At 34.5% G+C, this 18677-nt stretch overlaps 3 protein-coding genes across 4 annotated transcripts in view; 1 reads left to right on the forward strand and 2 right to left on the reverse strand.

The window, feature by feature from the left end:
* The window catches only part of LOC145725779 (phosphatidylethanolamine-binding protein homolog F40A3.3-like), a 276881-nt gene that overhangs the window by 144488 nt on the left and 113716 nt on the right, over positions 1-18677 (forward strand). The gene's annotated exons all lie outside the window — the stretch shown is intronic.
* Positions 11747-12844, reverse strand: LOC145725783 (influenza virus NS1A-binding protein homolog A-like). Its single transcript, XM_081974637.1, has 2 exons — positions 12753-12844; positions 11747-12682 (listed from the first exon to the last, which is right to left on the reverse strand). Exons 1-2 carry the CDS (start codon positions 12791-12793, stop codon positions 12469-12471), a joined length of 255 nt encoding a protein of 84 aa, XP_081830763.1. The 5' UTR covers positions 12794-12844; the 3' UTR covers positions 11747-12468.
* Positions 12813-18677, reverse strand: part of LOC145725774 (kelch-like protein 17) — a 105339-nt gene continuing 99474 nt past the window's right edge. Inside the window, exons 10-13 of one of the 2 annotated variants that reach the window (XR_014177395.1) lie at positions 14693-14772; positions 13167-13343; positions 12896-13106; positions 12813-12831 (exon numbers count right to left, since the gene is read on the reverse strand). Coding sequence is in view for 1 of the 2 variants with exons in the window: in XM_081974623.1 (XP_081830749.1) it covers positions 13000-13106; positions 13167-13343; positions 14693-14772 (364 nt within the window). In the remaining variant the exon portion in view is untranslated. Of the gene's footprint in view, positions 12832-12863; positions 13107-13166; positions 13344-14692; positions 14773-18677 lie in introns of those variants that run through there. The other variant, XM_081974623.1, reaches the window with a different exon arrangement.

Here is an 18677-nt window from a genome sequence, read left to right on the forward strand (position 1 = left end):
GATTGCAGAATCTTATGTATATCTGAACATTGGAAATCTGAGAGTCAACTAAAACAATTAGGAATCACGAACTTCAAGCTGATTTCGATGTTCTGTCGGGATGAAGGTAAACATGGTGGGACTGCGGTCTTTGTAGAGAAAAGTGCGAGTGCCAAAACCCGAAAAAAACTTGATAACTTATCAGTATCTGGAGTATTTGAGTGCGCGGCGGCGGAAGTTCGAATAAGTCGAACAAAAATTATAATAGTAGTGGCAATATACCAGGTGTCCAAGAGCACCCTGGACATAGGAGATTAACATGGGAAAACGGTTTTGATTTTTTTGCGCCTGTACGGTTCATTTGATGGAAAAACGTTTTAGATAAAAGTTGTAGTGCACATTTTCGGCTATCAACTTGTAATTTTTTCAATACCGTAGATTTGACCATTAAGACGAAAAACTGGTCTAAAATTCGGAAATTTTAAATCTCCCGCCAAGCGGTCGTTAAGGAAAGTTTATATCCGGTCGTGTTACCAACCTTTCAAAATCATAACAAATCGTTGTCAGTCATTCTGTAATCAAAACATTCAAAACAAGTTTATTTAGTAATAATTTTCAGTTACTACCCACATAATGCGAAGAAAATACAATCAAATCGTGATAAAAACACTTTATCAGTAGCCACAGTTCAAAAATCTGGTAAGTTGCATTCATAACCTCATTCAATGTCTCTACTAAACTTATTTACTTTGTAGCAAAATTCTTAAAGAAAACACTGGTTTTGCTTGCAAATATTTAATGAGGATGACCGAATCACCTATCTCAAGCCTCTTCATAACACTACCAAACAATTTAAAGTGATGAAAACAGTGGACAATGAAGATCTTTGAAGATAAGTTTCCTACTGTACAGGGACAACAACAAAGGGGCCAAATACTTCCTTCAAAAGTGATGTGATTTAGTTTCAATGTGCTTAACTTCATGGACTATCATCAGCGAGGGTCTTCACCAGTGTTGCAAGTAAAACTTAAAATGATTCAGTTGGTATCTGACTTAAATCTCAAAATTTGATGTGCATGTGAAATGTGAATAATCTTAAACTGGCTATAAAACCTCTGAGAAACCCCTTCTAAGAAGAGAATATGGACTTACACAGTCAAATTATCAGTCAGGTGACAAAACTTTTTGTATATGGGTAGGTATTGTCGAAAAACCAACTTTTCAATTGAGCTATCTACATGAGCTGTTCTATTCTAGGTTTAAGTATTAACATTATAATTGTGTTCTTTTTTCCACACACTCAATTGTTCCAAATAAAACTTTGTACACTGAACGTTTGTATTAATTATTTATTCACAGTTCAAGGTACAGTATACATTTTCTTCAAGTGAAAAGCTTAGGTACAAGGCATAGGCAAAGAAAACTGGTCTTACCACATAAACAGTGATTGTTCCACAGATTGAGTGTGAGTGGGTGAACCTGTCACCATACAAGCTATGCTAAAAACAACTTTGTCTTACTAACCTAATAGTGGAGTTCCAAATTAGCAAAGGTAGGTGAAATGTAGTGATTGAAAGTCTCTAAAGAGTAACAATTTGCTTCTAATTCAATACACCATTTCACAGGACATACCTTTACTAATCAAATGTGAACTCGAGTTACACATTACTTGCAAATAACCTATTACTAACTAAATACTAAATACTTACTAACTTAAATGTTTACTAACCAAAGTTAGTAAACATTTTACAAGTATCCTTGTAGGTGAATGATGTTCAAGTTAACTAATGGAGCTAATTAAATATCAGTACTTACCTTACCCTGTAGAGATGGGAAAAAACATTGACAATCAGTTATAAAAAATGCCTTTTTATTAACATCATACAATGTAAAACCACTTAAACACTATGGTGTGTTGATAAAACTACAAAACAGAAGGATACAATAAAACTATCAGTCACATAGGTTACTAAATTGCACCACTTTTGAGGGAAGTATTTACCCTCTTTTGTGGTCCCTGTATAGTAAAGCAACTTATCTTCAAACATCTGCAGGCTTTCCTAGTCCATTGTTTTTATCACTTTAAATCGTTTGGTAGTGTTATGAAGAGGCTTGAGATAGGTGATTCGGTCATCCTCATTAAATATTTGCAAGCAAAACCAGTGTTTTCTTAAAGAATTTTGCTACAAAGTAAATAAGTTTAGTAGAGACATTGAATGAGGTTATGAACGCAACTTACCAGATTTTGGGACTGTGGCTCCTGATAAAGTCTTTTTATCATGATTTATTTGTATTTTCTTCGCAGTATGTGGGTAGTAACTCAAAATTATTACTAAATAAACTTGTTTTGAATGTTTTGATTACAGAATGATTGACAACGATTTGTTATGATTTTGAAAGGTTGGTAGCACCACCGGATATAAACTTTCCTTAACGACCGCTTGGCGGGAGATTTAAAATTTCCGAATTTTAGATCCGTTTTTCGTCTTAATGGTCAAATCTACGGTATTGAAAAAATTACAAGTTGATAGCCGAAAATGTGCTCTACAACTTTTATCTAAAGCGTTTTTCCATTAAATGAACCGTACAGGCGCAAAAAAATCAAAACCATTTTCCCATGTTAATCTCCTATGTCCAGGGTGCTCTTGGACACCTGGTATAGACCACCAAGCGGTAATGTTAAGGTATTTTTTGATAAATTAGAACTTTTACTTCAAACAATATTTAATGAAGGAAAGTCAATCTTTCTCGCCGGGGACTTTAATATAGAAATGGTACAAGAAAACCAGATGAGGTCGGAATTTGTTGCAATATTAAACACTTTTAATTTATATCTCTGTGTACTCGAAAATACAAGAATTACAGCCACTTCAAAGAGCTGCATAGACAATATTATAACAAATTCAGACTTAATAGAAGCTAGTGTAATGGAGAATTGGGCATCTGACCACATGGCACAGAGAGTTCTTTTTGAAATTCCAAACGAGGTTATAGATATGGATACGCAATACAAGCGGTTTTTCACGGAAAATGCCAAAAATAAGTTTCTGTGTGAGCTGGGTAGGCAAAACTGGGCAGACGTATACCAATCAGATAGTAATAACATAGATCAACAGTGGAGTAGTTTTATGAACACTTTCACTCCGATTTTCAATCAGAACTTCCCTCTAAAATTGATTCAGACTAAAAAACAAACGAAAATAAAATTAACCAACCCCGAATTAAGTGCTTGCAAACATAAATTAGATATTTTATTAAGTCTTAGCAGATTAAGTGATAAATATAAAACTGAATATAGGCAGACAAAGAAAGAATATGATAATATACTAAAATTAAGTAACATAAACAAATATGAAAATAAAATTAGAAATTCAGATAACAAAATGAAATGTATGTGGTCAATCACCAAAGAAATAACAGGGAAAGCAAAGGGTAAAAGTGGGATTCAAATAGAGGGAAGAGCTGATTGCATAGCCAGTTCGTATAATAAATTTATACATTCAATTGTACCTAATATGCAAAAACATCTGAAGAAAATACCGTTTTCACACAGCATAACTAAAAATTGTCAATCCATGTTCCTAAACCCAGTTACACCAGATGAAATAAGCGAACTGGCAAGTCAAGTAAAAAATAAGCTTAGTAGCGGGCTAGACGAGATACCATCTAGCATCGTAAAATGTTCCGCTCTGATTCTAAAAGACATACTCAGTTACCTAATCAACAGCTCGTTTGTGAATGGTAAATTTCCCACTGAGTTGAAAACCGCGCTAATAAAACCACTTTATAAGAGAGGCGATCCTCAAAGCTTTGACAGCTACAGACCTATCAGTTTACTGCCAAGTTTTTCAAAGCTCTTTGAACTCGCCATGGCTAAAAGAATTGTCGATTTTATGATCACTAATGAAATATTTAGCACTAGCCAACATGGATTTCTAAAAGGCAAATCAACTCAAACAGCCATATTTGACTTCAGCAAAAGGGTTTTGAATTTCATGGAGAATGGTATGCCAGCAATGGGGATATTCCTCGACTTATCAAAAGCATACGACTCTCTTGATATAGATTTGTTGATGTTAAAGCTTGAAGCGTATGGAGTGCGGGGATGCGCTTTGGGGTGGCTGTCATCTTTTCTAGAAGATAGAAAACAGGTTGTCGCTATAGAAAAACACTCGGTTTATGCCAAATCTAATTCACTGGTTAATAACATGGGAATCCCACAAGGCAGTATCTTAGGACCCACTTTGTTTTTGATTTTTATTAATGACTTACATTTCACTGCAATGAAGCCTGATCAGTACGTTATAAGTTTCGCGGATGATACAAACTTAATTTTAGGCAACACAACTGCAGCTAAATTAATAATGGATACGAAATATTTAACTGAAGACATCCTCAATTGGTTTACTAAGAACAAATTAATAATAAATACAGATAAAACTAATGTAGTATATTTTAAAACAAAGCAATCAAGGCGAGACAGTATCAGTGAAGTGGGGATCTTAAATAGTACAATCAAAACAGTGGACAATGCAAAATTTTTGGGTATTTATATCAATAAAAATATGGATTGGTCAACTCATATTGAACACTTGCTGGGAAAGCTTAGCTCGATAACTTATGGTATTAGAGTAGTAGGAAAATATCTAAACGAAAAATCATTGAAAATCCTTTATTTTGCAAATCTGGAGTCTGTAATGAGATATGGAATAGTTTTCTGGGGAAGGGACAGCCATGTTAGGAGCGTCTTTGTCGCACAAAAACGATGTTTACGGATAGTAAAAAGAATGGACTTTAGACAATCGTGTAGATCAGTTTTCAGAAGCAGCGGTATCATGACAGTCTATGCCTTATACATATTTGAGTGTTTGATGTTTGTCAGTAAGAATAAAAGCTTATTTGAGAAACAACATGAAACTGGATATTTTACCAGGGCGGAACATCTTACTTATGCTCAGCACAGACTCCAGCTATCAGAAAAAAACCCGGAATATATGTGCGTAAAATTGTATAATAAGTTGCCTTTAAGTATAAAAAAAATCAATGGATGTAAACGTTTTAAAAATGAAGTAAAGAAACTTTTGCTTGAATTAGAGCCATATTGTGTTGAGGATTATTTAAGATAGTAGAATTTTGATATTGTATACTGTAATTTTTCTACATTATTTATTTTTCTTGACGTTATTTCTATTTGTTATTGTAATAACCAATTGGAAATAAAGATTATTATTATTATTATTATTAATATAGCAAAGGTTTGTGGATTTGGAAATCTTCTTCGGTACTCCACCACACTTCTTTGGCAGTTACCCTCACAAAAATACCTAATACTAATATGAATTGGTCATTAAATGATAATTTTCCAGCCATTTTTATTAAAAACAGCTTGGTTTAACGAAAACTGATGCTTGTAATTTGTCAGATTTGACAAGAAAATCTAGTAGCACAGCTATGCTACTTCAAAAAATCAAAGGTATTTAAAAACTGACGTTCTCAATGAATAAAAAAATATAGCAGGAAGGAGCAATAGCAACCAAAGTGGAAGACAAAAATCGTTCAGAAAATCAGTGACGATAATCAATCTGCTGTTGCCCACTATTCACAAATCCACTCGTCTATAATAATTCAACTAATTTAAGTTTGCAAAAATTATATTATATAGTTATTATTTAACGGACCAAAAAGCAAAACAAACAAAAACAACAAATTTTTACGGTTTTTAGCTAACTTCACATACCACCAAATATAAACAATACTGTTTACAACTAACTTGGAAGTTTCAACTTCAATTGCGCAGTAGGCGAATGTCGGCGACAAAGATGGCGACTTCCGTCTTGGTCGCTTAATGCACAAACGGGGTATATTGTTACCTCCTGATACTTACTGTTATAAAAATAATTTATTAAAAGTTGAGAAAAAAGTTCATAAGGAAATTTTACTTATACTGATACCATTTTGCATCAGGTGGGTACGATACCTATTACCTGCTTATTGCTCTGCAAATTACCCTTAAAATAATTTTTTCGACGACTGACTTTGAAAGTACCTCATGTACGCTTCCATTTCAAAGCAGAAAGTGGTCATTCGCCGCACGTGCGCAGAAAGTGAATCATTTTCTGCTCTAGAGCGTTTTCGCTTTCTACTAACAATCTAGTCACCAACTTTTTTCGGCGTTTCCATAACAACGCTTGACATACCTGTTTGAAATAACCACATTCCGTCAAAGTGATTTATCGGTGACAATGAGTTCGAGCGACGAAAATGATGTGAGTTGTCCTTCTAATCCACCCCACAGCAGTCGACGAAAAAATATCGTCTATATTTCGAGCCAAAAGTACTTTTGCCGCTTTTACATGATTGCAGCGTTCGGCTTCGCCTCAAGCTGCAAATTTCATGTGCAAGCGGCAAATATATACTTTCCGCTCTTAATATAGAATATACTATTACACTGACTTACTATTTTCGCAAATAATTTGAAAATGAGGGCAGCTTCGACAAAACTCCAAAAGATAAAACATTGCTTAAATTGAACAACAAATTTAAAAATTTGTTCGGTCGAAGTCAGTGGCGCACCATAAAAAAGTTCGGGTAAAATAGGTATATCCTTAAGAAAAAAGACGCTCTGTAGATTTTCGCAACCAATTGGATTACCTACGGGTAAAGGGTCTAAACAGTAGCTTAAGTTTAAAGTTTGAGCAAAATATCTCATAAACTGTAGGCGTTAAAGAGAAAAGACCAATATCTTTTGAAATTTTAACACCCTGTATCTCGTAAAAAAAAGTTATATGACAACTCGACGTATTTTGAAGTCCTCTACACGCCCCTACTCTGTCCATAAGGTTGTGAATCACCCTGTATTATGAAACACCTTGTATATTTATTCTGAAACGGGATTATCTCAGACCCAGTCGTTAAAAATCGAGAATATTCCTAACTTTGCTTTGTCCGAGGGCAGAGAAAACCTTCTGGAAGATTCTGACGAGTACCTTCTGTACGAGTATCGAGTAGTATACAGGGTGACTCTCGCTGATGAATTTGGAGTGTAGCCTAGGTTGGGTCTAAACTCTTTAAAATGCATGTGTTCGTCCGTATTCAGATTTTTTGTATGGATTACGATACAATGGCATACTTTAAGCTGCGCCCTTTAAGAAAAAACTGTTAATAAGTCAGAAACGGTTAAAGGTAGGTATAGGAAATGTGTACATGGATTTCTTCTAAATTCAATGTTCTTTTTTCTACAAACGGATTAAAAATTCAACTTTTAACACGGTACTGAACTATTTAAGAAATAGCTTTTTAAGGCACTAGTGTTTTAAAAAAAGTGTTTTAAAGCACTTATATGCTATTTCGTAATATTGTCGGGACCTCTTTAGTAGTAGACCCAACGTGGCCTTTCTTGCAGCCTCATCAATCTGTTTCATGGCAATTTCTTTATTCATTTATGCGACGAAGTTAATATTAACACGTATTCAAAACTATATATTCACAAAATGTTTTTAAATTGGAGGACAGCTTTCAAACAAATTAGGAGGTTATGGAATTATTGACAAATGGAACTGGTTTCGGTGGTCGCTTTGCTCGTCCTGCAAATGTTCACATATGTGCATTAAAAACGCACTTTTAACACTCATAAATAGCTATTATTACAAACCATAAAACACCGTATTACTACATCATACATGTATCCATTAAAAAAAACGCACTTTTGACAGTTTTTCTATCTGTCCGACTACCCTGTAGGTTTTTTTATTTTCTGTCTCTGGGCTTTTCAACCATCTAGTATTGCCTAACAAGGTCACATCAGCAAACATTTCAGGACCTGCGAAATTGATTAATGTTTAGACTACCGTTTTGCTGACAAATCCATCATTTACATGAAATATCTAAGAAACGGTGTAAGACTTTGGGGTAAGATAATAAGTAAGGTATAGGAAAGTATTAACATTAATTACTAGCCTTCTTGCGAGGAATTCAAAAATGAGATTAGAAACAGGGTGTTTCATTTGAAAATCAAAAGTTGGTGTCCTTTCCGACTAATCTGGCAACAAAAGTTCAAAATATTTGGGAAAGACAGTTTGAACCCAACTTAGGCTGCACTCTAAATTTCAGTGAAACATATTGAGTCGTTCTCTAGATGCTTTTAATATACCATCATCGTGAATCACCTTGTATAATATATACCTACTACTACCCTTGAGAAATTACCACATATCCAAACTGTTTTTAGAACTTTAGGAGTATATTTCTTAATGCCTCTTTTCCCGACACTTCCAAGTCGATTTTAAGTACAACTTTAAGCGAAGTTGAGGTTTGAGTGTGACAGATCAGGTGCAAAATGACACAGCCTAAACTAAACTTATCTAAGTTGTCTTTAAACTCTTAAACTTTAAGCCAATGTTGGGAAAACGGATATCGATGCTTAATAATGTTGTTGCAGGATTTAGAAACAGAATAGGCATGTTTGTATTTGTAGACGGATTGTCGTCATTTTAAACATTTTTTATGATTTTTGTTTAGCAAATTTGCAAAGTATTAAAACACTATTTTATTCTAGGCTTTATTTAGATTAGAAGGACAGCTATGTAATTGGAAAAAAAATCAGGTGAATGAAAATCAAAAATCAGTCAATATCGGCTCTAGTTTCAGAAATGTCGATTTTCCTAGAAAACGTTAATAACAATTAGCGGTATGAAAGCTTAATATCTCTCAGTATCTCCGAAACCGTTCAAAGGAAAATCAATCAAACTTCACTCATCCACTAATCTTTTTACGCCTAACAAAATGTAGTGAGACATTGAAGCCATCTTCAGGCTCTATTAAAAAGCGTTTCCGGACCCATGTTCATAATAGTATATTATGTTACTAGGAGTAGAAAGAGGCGATTATTGTGCTGAGCTCAAAAGATTCAGCTCAGACAACTACCGCACCAACAATTACCGCATTCTACTCCCGTGTAACATATACAATATTTGTTTCAAGCTTTTTTTAGTTAAAATTGCAAAATATCGACAGATTTATTATGACAACCACAACATCAACAACCACAACCAATGTTTCTCACTCAAACCCAATTATCATGTACAATATTGACATTTTTTAATTACTAGTACAATAATGAAAATATATTATTGTTCTAGTAACATAATATAGTCTTTGTCCACGACCAACCAATAATGTACCAATATTCAGCGTGTTGACAGAAGCTAAATGAAGGTCATATAGCGTCAGAGGGATTAATGAAGAGGAATAATGATCATTATTCCCTCTCGACCTAAAGGTGGTTGCACACCAAGCATAAAACATGGGATATGCGGTATTTCTTGCATGTATAGTCGGATTTTTACCTTTTGAGAATGACGTCATCTTTTTACATCTTTGTTTCTCGCATATCAAACATGTGAAATAAACAATTTTAACAAAAAAGGCACGTTATTAATTTTGTCATCCTGTCAAATTAAAAACGTTGACATTTACTGTCACTTTGATATAAACAAATATCAAAGGTATAAAAATGATGCGCTACAATGAGCAAGCCCAAATGCTAGTTCTAAATGTGCTGCTTTTTTTGGAAAGAAACAGTTTCCAGATGTCATCCCAATTGATCATCAGTCACTTCTGAACACACTAATTTTTCAAAGCATTTGTAGGTTAAAACTTGTGATCTAATTCCAGACATGCGTGTTTTTTCACCTGCATGACGTCATTCTCAAAGGGTAAAAATTTGACTATAAACATCCACTTATGTCTTTGCAATTACTGCTAATTCAGAATACCATTTTCTTAACAAATACACCGCAATAACACAGTACAGGAGTTTGCCAAATCATTAGGTAAATTCCATAATTTATATTTGAAATATTTTTGGTGTATGACCGTCCTTAGTTCTGTGGTTTTTTAAGTTGACATTGACAACGTCAGTGCCCTTGTGGTCGTAGGCGGCAACGCTGGGGGTGCGTTCAGAAATAGGGCTGGTGTGCGCATCGTGGCCTTTGTCATATGCCACCATATAGTTATGTAAATAAATTGTTCACGTGATCCATTTTTTCCCAAATTCTGTCACGACTTGTACACCGACGGCCATTCTAAACGCGATCCTAATCGTATCGAGTCTGACATTTCAGTTGTTATGGCGGATTTGAGAGATTACCTATATTATTTATTATCTACATAAAAGAGTATCAACTTCTAATTTGCCTGCACTTGGCATTAGTGGTAATGGACAGTGGTCGTGGACAAAGTATAGTATTATCCTCGTTTTTTATGGCCATTAATCCCACGAGAGATTTGCGTCCCTCGCCTGCGACTCGTGACGTAAACATCCCCCTTAGGGATTAATGGCTATCATAAAAAGCTCGTTGAATAATATACTATTGTACGCCGACAGTACACGTCAATAATAAGCATATTTGAGACCGGTTAAAAAAATAAACTTTTTTTCTTGTTTTGATGAGAGGAAGCTGCCCTAGAACGGTGTCCGTGTAATTTTGGGACACCCTTTATAACATAGGAGTAAATGTAACAATTGTGCTTAAAAGTAAAGTAGAAAAAAGAATGATTTAAAAGTATTCCGGTTGGCGTGATGAAACTTTTTAATAAATTTGTAAGTCTTTTTCATTAGGCCAGGAGTTTAGTTCACTTATTAAACAGAAAAAAATAATAGCAAACTGACAGTTACCTATCAATTGAGAGAGCAATGAGCTGCTGAGCACGTCACAGCTGCCTTTATGCCAACAAGTACCTGTGTGACTGCCCTGTGTGAGTTTCAAGTGAGGGTGGTCGACGCCTTGGACAGCAGGATGTCCGCTATTGGTCTTTTCGTGGATTTTTCTCGTGCTTTTGATCATCCTATTTTGCTTGCCAAATTGTATAGATACGGTTTTCGAGGTACAATTCGGTTCAATTTGATTCAGTCTTACCTCCAAGATAGAAAACAACACGTTTCAGTTAATGACCAGAAAAGCAAATATTCTATTTTAACTAAAGGTGTGCCACAGGAATCAGTAATTGGGCCTTTTCTGTTCTTGGTTTTTGATAACAATTTATTATTATTTATTTATTTATTATTTATCAATTTATTATAGACATTAATGGGGTCGCTGGGGATGTTTTTGTTACGGCATATGCTGACGACACAAATATCCTTATTTTAGATGCGAGCTCTAAAGGCACTATTGCAAAAACCGAATTGGTTTATAATAAGATTTTGTTGTGGTCCGATAAGAATCAATCAAATCTCAATATAAGCAAAGACCCACTTTCTTCCTTTCTCCAATAACAGAGCTTTGTCGGAGAGAGCGACTATGTTTGAGGATTCTGATCGTGCTATAACTTCTTCTAGCACATCGAAGATGCCGGGATTAACTTTTGACTCCTGTTTACTCTGGTACGATCATAATGGGGCGGTTTGTAATAAATTATGCAAAAATTGTTACGCACTAAAATTTGTCAAATCATTTCAGTCTCGATGTGCTTCTGACTCTATATTACGCCAACTTTTATTGTCATCTGTGTCACAATCATGACACTAGACCTAAGGATCGGCTGGTACCTGGACTGCACCGCACCGCAATTTATCAAAAGAATATGGTTTTTAATGCCTGCAGGTTTTATAATAACCTCGAAAGTACCATTAAAAGTTCTCCAACAGTTCATGTTTTTTAATTTGGATTAAAAAAGTTTCTACTACAAAAGTGTTGCTTCTTCGAACGAATTTTTTTAGAACGCGGGTTTTCACTTTTTGGGGATTGACAGATATAATTTTAATTTTTGAAATTATATTTTTTATCTTTTGACGTTTTCGACAGTTACATTTTTTTATGTTAAATTGCGGAAATAAATGGATTATTATTATTATTATTATTAATTATAAAACAGTATTTCAAGGTATAACCTAACTGACTCTAGTCTAAAGAACTAATAAGTAAAATATTGAGAGACAGATGTGCGATAGTGCATTATAATTATCAGTCGATATTATAGCTATTTATGTACTAAAGGACATTAGAGAGAACATAGTGACAAGTTTCGGCCTTAAAAATAAAAGAAAATGCAGCAAAAGCTAATTAAAAAAGGTTTTGAAGCGTTATAACCGGGCGTTATTATAATGCCCGCAGGTTGTTATAATCTACATCGTATCCAAGGTATTATTTGTTCATAATGTATAGGTGAAACATAAATATCATTATAATTATGTGATTGATGATTTTACAGATGGTTTGTAATAAATAAAGCTACTATATGACAATAGGTACTCGACTTAGAACTGAGAATAGCTTAGAATCTACAGTCTACAGTATTCAGAATGTAAATCCAGAGATTGTATTGTTTCCACTAGAGGACTCAATTAACCTTCCGAAATACGATATTACGGGAACACACTGCTTCGTTTTACTTTTGCAAAATTAAAACTTCGGTTTTGTAATATAGCAACTAGCCTAATAATCTGTTAAAATAATTAACGCCGTGTACATATCACATTGTTCTCATTTACTAGGTACTAGTTTGTCTCAACACGTGCTCTAAATCGACGAAATCCAACACTGCTCCTCCTAAACCACCTTTTTTGGAAAGCATAGATGTGACTAATGTCCATTTGTTATTTTTAATATCAAACTCTTCCACCGAATTTAAGCTCTCATTACGGTTATTAAAACCTCCAACAGCCAATAACCGACCATTCAATGATACTAATTCATGCCCGTACCTTATAGAAAGAAATATAATTAGGTTAAGTTAAAATAAGTGTGCAATTTAGTTGTGCATGTAGTAAGTACCTTGCGGTGTGCATTGGCGTAACAGGTTCCCAACTCATCATCCGCAGGTTCAATCGTTCCCCATCATCTCTTTTTAGTCCTAAGTCCGTTAAATATTATGCTATGCTATAGTAAAGGTAATCTTAATGCATACTGAAAATTACCTCCTATACAGTACAAATTGCCATCTAAAGCCGCTACTCCACAAATATACCTTGAAGTTGACATTGAAGGCACTGAATCCCATTTACCTTCTCGAGGGTCATATCTACATTAAACACATTTTAATTAACAATACTAAATATTCAGAAAAATAAACAAACCTTTCAACCGTTGCTTGGTCGTAACACACACCAATGGCATAGAGAGAACTATCTGTAAGGATTCTGTTATAAAATATCTAATAAAATTGAAATGTTAGGAAAACGAGTTTACCGAGAACTGCAATTTTGCAATCAACCTTTTGAAACTTCATATCAGGACAACTGTTCCAAATCCCCGTCAATGGATCAAAACTTTCCATTGAACTGAGACTGGAAACACCATCGTCCCCTCCGCAAGCGTAAATTAAGCCGTCAAAGGAACAAGTACCCAAACGGGTGCGTTTGGTTCCTAGAAGTAATTTTAATGGATTTGGTGTTAATTTTGATCACTTAAGCAGATATTTGGATTATTTTTTGGTAGAATAATAAAATAGATGTCTAAATACCTATTTATGTACCAAGGTCGTTAGAGAGAACATAATGTCCTGAAGGTTTCGGTCATTTTTCGGACATAATACTCTCCCCAACGCCTGTAGTGCATACAATGTTTTATGTTTCACCTAATTCAGCAATTATTTACTATTTCTGGCATTGGAAACTAAGGAATACCGTTACCGGTAAGTTGTTTAGTGTTTATTTTACCTGAATGATGTAACTTTGATAGTTCTGTCAGTTAGTGAAAATGGCAAATACTGGACGAAATTTTAGAAAATATATAAGAAAATGCAGCAAAACTGACGAAGGTTTATTACCTAAAAAGTCAAGACCATCCTAGCATAGGGAATACGAAGTTTTATGGCATGGAGGAATAAAAATGCCATTGCTAGTATTAAAAAAGGTTTCAGGGCGTTATGATAACGCCCGCTTATAATGCCCTCAGGCTGTTATATACACTATATCCTACACCGTTTCGAAGGTATTATTTCTTCATAATGTACCTATAGGCAAAACATAAGATATATAATTGTAGTTTTAGGTAAAGTTTATTTTTCTTCAGACGTTTGAGAGTGGAAATAAGTGCTTTTCCACACAGAATGCGGCTCCTTCCCGCACTTGACTCGACTAATGCCACTACGCTCGTCTTGAGCGTGCGGGAAAGTCTCATGCACTTTCTACACTTGTTAGAATAATAACTATATCCACTAGAGCCTGCAATCACACACTGAATCTAATCAATGAACACGGTATACAATATGTTTGGTTAAAAAATGATACAAAGTTAGAAAGAGTGAGTTGAGTTGCAAAAAAAGACGTCAGCTATATCTGGAATAGTTATTTACCTAACAAGTGTGGAAAGTGGTACTATTCCCGCACGGGACTGTCAGCAGTTAAAGGGGGGGAAAAAGTACCTTTACCGCACTAGTATGGAAAAGTACTCCTTCCCGCACTCAAATGAGTGCGGAAAAGTGCACTTAACCACACCCGAGTATGAAAAACCGTTAACGAACGGTCTTCAGAAATAGAAAGTCAACCTTCGTAAAAGACTACCTCTAGAGGACCTAATAAAGATGTCAAACTAAAAAAATATTCCTGGTTTTGCTTTTTTCTTATTTTTTTATAAAGATCATATTGAATACATAATAATATGGCATTTTAAAACCGTCTTCGAAAATGTTGCATGTATTGAATTATATCTGACATGAATATTTCCCACTTTTTGTTCTTATCAATGTAAATAATAATTAAAACTAAACTTACCCATTGAAGTTATCGAAGTCCAAGTGTTTGTCAATGGATTATAACATTCAGCTGTAGCTAAACGCGACGCTCCATCAAACCTGAATATTGCATTTTAATAAAATACAGGGTGTTCCAATAAGCAGTAGAAGCAGCTGTTTTGTCGGAAACTATAATATATGTAGGTACATACATAGTAGCACTTTGGGAAAAAATGTTTAATTAAATGAGGCCACGAGAAAATGCTGGAACAAACAAAGATACGATGAACGTTGCCTGTCGTCGATGAACAATCTTGCAAAGTAGTAGAATTGATCCAAAATTTTCTTTGAAGGAAATGAAATATCTCGAAAACGGCTGATCATAGAGCCTTTCCCATCACTTTTACACATACGCCTTCACTTTGAGAAAAATGGACTACTACTTCACGTTGACATATAATTAGTTATTTTATTTTCCACCAGGTATGTAATAACGTTATTTCTTATGTGTAAACCAGATGGAAAGATGAAAATTACCTACTTTTACATTCCATCGGGGTGAATGTCAATATGCGTTTTGTCATATCTGAGCTTACTTTTTATAGTTAAGAGACTCTGCCGCCACCTCTGCAACAGCTCGCAGCTCAGGTGATGATGAGTAACATATGCGTCTTCAGAAATCTCCATGTTAAAAGCACTTTAAGAAACGTTTCAGCTCAAAATATGAAAGACAGAATAGCACAATAATGACGTTGTCAAGATTGTAAATAAATCACCAGTCGTTTATTATGGTTGAAGCCATAACTACTCGTACACGTATACTACCTTATTGTTAGAGACTATTAGCAATCAATATTTCAACGAATGAATTGAATGATTTATTAAGTTCGATGAGATTTTGATAAATGGTTGAAAATAAAATAGTATACAAACTACGGTAGAAAGTTTAATTTCTGTCTCGAGATAAAGTTCACCTCGACTTCGTCTCGGCAAACTACCTAATTTCTCGACAGAAATCAAACACTTTCCACCTGAGTATGTACTATTACCTAACAAGTGCGGAAAAATGTACTTTTCCGCACGAGACTGCTGTTGCCCGAACGACGCAAAGCGGATTAATAAATTGAACGAAAATGTACAGTAAAATTACTAAAATAAAAGCCTCTCTTTGCAAAGATGATTAAAAGTGTATTCTTAATTGAGAAATCAAATATACAGTTGTTGTTTTTTGATTTAAATATATTCGTTATAGAAAATCCGATGGAAAAATGATTATGACAGTATCTCGCCACTGAACAATTTTGGCAAACGCCATTAACATAATATAATTGCTATTAATTTCATAAGTACTTGTTCCTTTGTCTGACAGTTACCAATCCTGATGAAGTTTTATACCAAAAAAACCGAATTTTTTAGCTTTGAAGGGATGTATCTTCCTTAAGAAGCATTTTTCAAGGAAATGACACAATGCATGACAACTTATTGTTTGATGAGCTATCGAACGGTGAATTATTGACACTTAAAAATGGACCACCCTGTATAATAATCTTATTTAGACCCAGTACTTTCAGTTCAGAATAACTTTATTCTAAGGATAATATCTATGGAAACCGTGAAATCAGAAGCTGCTATTGGCCAATTCCGTCATTTCTATTCAATCAATTTTCTTACTGATATAATTGGCACATGTTAAAATTTAAAATATTACCAAATGATAGATCTCAAAAAGTTAAGATAACAACATGCAAGCCATTTTGCTCTATCTCATTCTGGTTAGAAGTTAAGACACTTGAAAACGTAAAAGTGTCATTTTTCAAACGTCAATATATCGAAAACCATTGTAGATAGATATAGGTTATGATACATAAAAAATATTTGAAATCGATAGGACTATTCAGAAAAACAATAATATACTGAGTGTTCCAATTGAAATAAGCATTTTGCATCAACTTCCGGTCAAACCGAAAGTGACAGAAAAATAAAAATATTTTTAAAACATAGCACTCATCAAATTTCATTTAATTCCAAAATTTCAAATTTCTATTAATATTGGATCCTACTATACTTTTTTCTACAAACATTCAATAATGATGCATTTTTCGCTTCCCTTTACTTTAAAAGTTACCCTTTACTGAGGAGTTTACTTTATCGCGCGTTGCCAAGGTTAGCGAGCGATAAAATTTTTTTCGCTTGCTGCCCAGAGCAATGGCCACAATGCATGCCATTATTGGAAATGTCAGTGTCACCAGTTTGATGTCAGTATTCAATTGTGTATAGTTTTGATCCTGTTTTTGAGTACCTACGCAGTAAGTTTAGTTGTATTAGATATTTAGTGATGTTTGTGGAAAAAATATTGTATGTATTACGCGCACAATGGTTTGCGCGCTTAGTACATAAACAACTATTAATGAATGGTTTGGGTGGTTAACCCTGTATTTGCTGTGCTTTTGTCATCAAACAAGTTGATTTAATAAATAATGTTGTATGCAACCTATGCGAAATTTTTTTTTTACCAAATTATTTAGCAATAAAGTACTGCCTCCATTTAACTAAAGCTTTATCAACTATAGTTTCTGAGATAGCAATGGTAATGCATCGAATTTGTAACATCCTGTATAAAGGAAAACGCCTGACCCTGAGTTAACTCGAATTTTCTAGCGCGTCCCCTGCTGGTGGCAAAATGCCCCAAAAAAGAAGTCTTTATGATCAGCAAACTTTCGACCCCTTTATAAGAAGATATCGAAAAAAAAGTTAAGTAGCAAAATTTTTCGTCGAGGACAGGCAATTACGTTGGTATTTTTACTATACCAGTCCATTTAAATTTTCAGGGTTTTCTGATTCATTTTAGTGAAATCATGAGTCTTAGCGCTTGGAACTAAACAGATTTTATTCTTCTATGTATAGTTGCCGAGAAACAGTCGCGTGCACGGCGTTTTGGATCACCCTGTAAAGTTTGCTTGGAAAATACAACTGTGTACTTAATTAGTACTTACCCTCCAATCACATATAAACGTTGTTTTAAACTAGTCACTCCTGAAGAATATCTTCTCGATTGCATTGGTGCTATACGGTTCCAACAATCAGTTTTGGGATTATAAACTTCACACTCGGATTTGGACCCAATACCACCTTTAAAATTGAAAAAACAGTTGAACTTTTTCGACTCTTAATAAATGTGCCTTGCATTGAAATGTGTTTTATAAATTACAAATAAAAAATTCGGCACAAGGATTTGTTCAATTACATTTTACTTTTATTTCAACAGGAAATTGGCGATCATTTTATTTAATATTTCCCTCTTGTGTTAAATGTCCCATAGGAGCAGTGCATTTTCACCAGAATGACAGCGACAATTCCACTCATGTACAAAAAATGCCATATATACGTCATCAAAACACGGTTTGCTATCGGCTAATAAGGAAGGAAGAGAGTTTGCTAGCGGATAAAAAAATCGGATAAATTTTGCTGTTGATTTCATCGTTTCCACGGATTTTCACTACACTTCTATTGTTGCAATGTCTCACCTTGAGATTTTTGCTGGCACTGTCAATTTTGATGTTTGTTCGTTTTCTTTTGGTTATGGCTCGCTTCGGATAGAATTCTACTGCATAAAATCAAAAGAACCAGAAAAATGTATTTCTGCACATGGCAGTCGCAGTCTTATTATATTATTAATTATATTCATGGAATTGTCTTATCAAATACCATTCGAGCTCAGATTTTGAACAGGATAATTTTTCCGCTTGTCTTCTCATACTTTCTTTATGGTACAAAACTCGACCTATTTGGCAAAATCACTCGAGCTACGCTCTCGTGATTTAGTTACAACAGATCTCGTGCTGTTACACCAAAAAGAAAGTGTTCTAAGACAGGCACAAAAATTATCCGGCTAAATCTGAGCTCTTGTGGTATTGCCCCGACAATTCCACTCATGTACAAAAAATGCCATATATACGTCATCAAAACACGGTTTGCTATCGGCTAATAAGGAAGGAAGAGAGTTTGCTAGCGGATAAAAAAATCGG

The sequence above is a fragment of the Ips typographus genome, linkage group LG3 (genome assembly GCF_016097725.1).
Source record: "Ips typographus isolate SLU linkage group LG3, UJ_Ityp_2.0, whole genome shotgun sequence".
Lineage (NCBI taxonomy): Eukaryota > Metazoa > Arthropoda > Insecta > Coleoptera > Curculionidae > Ips > Ips typographus.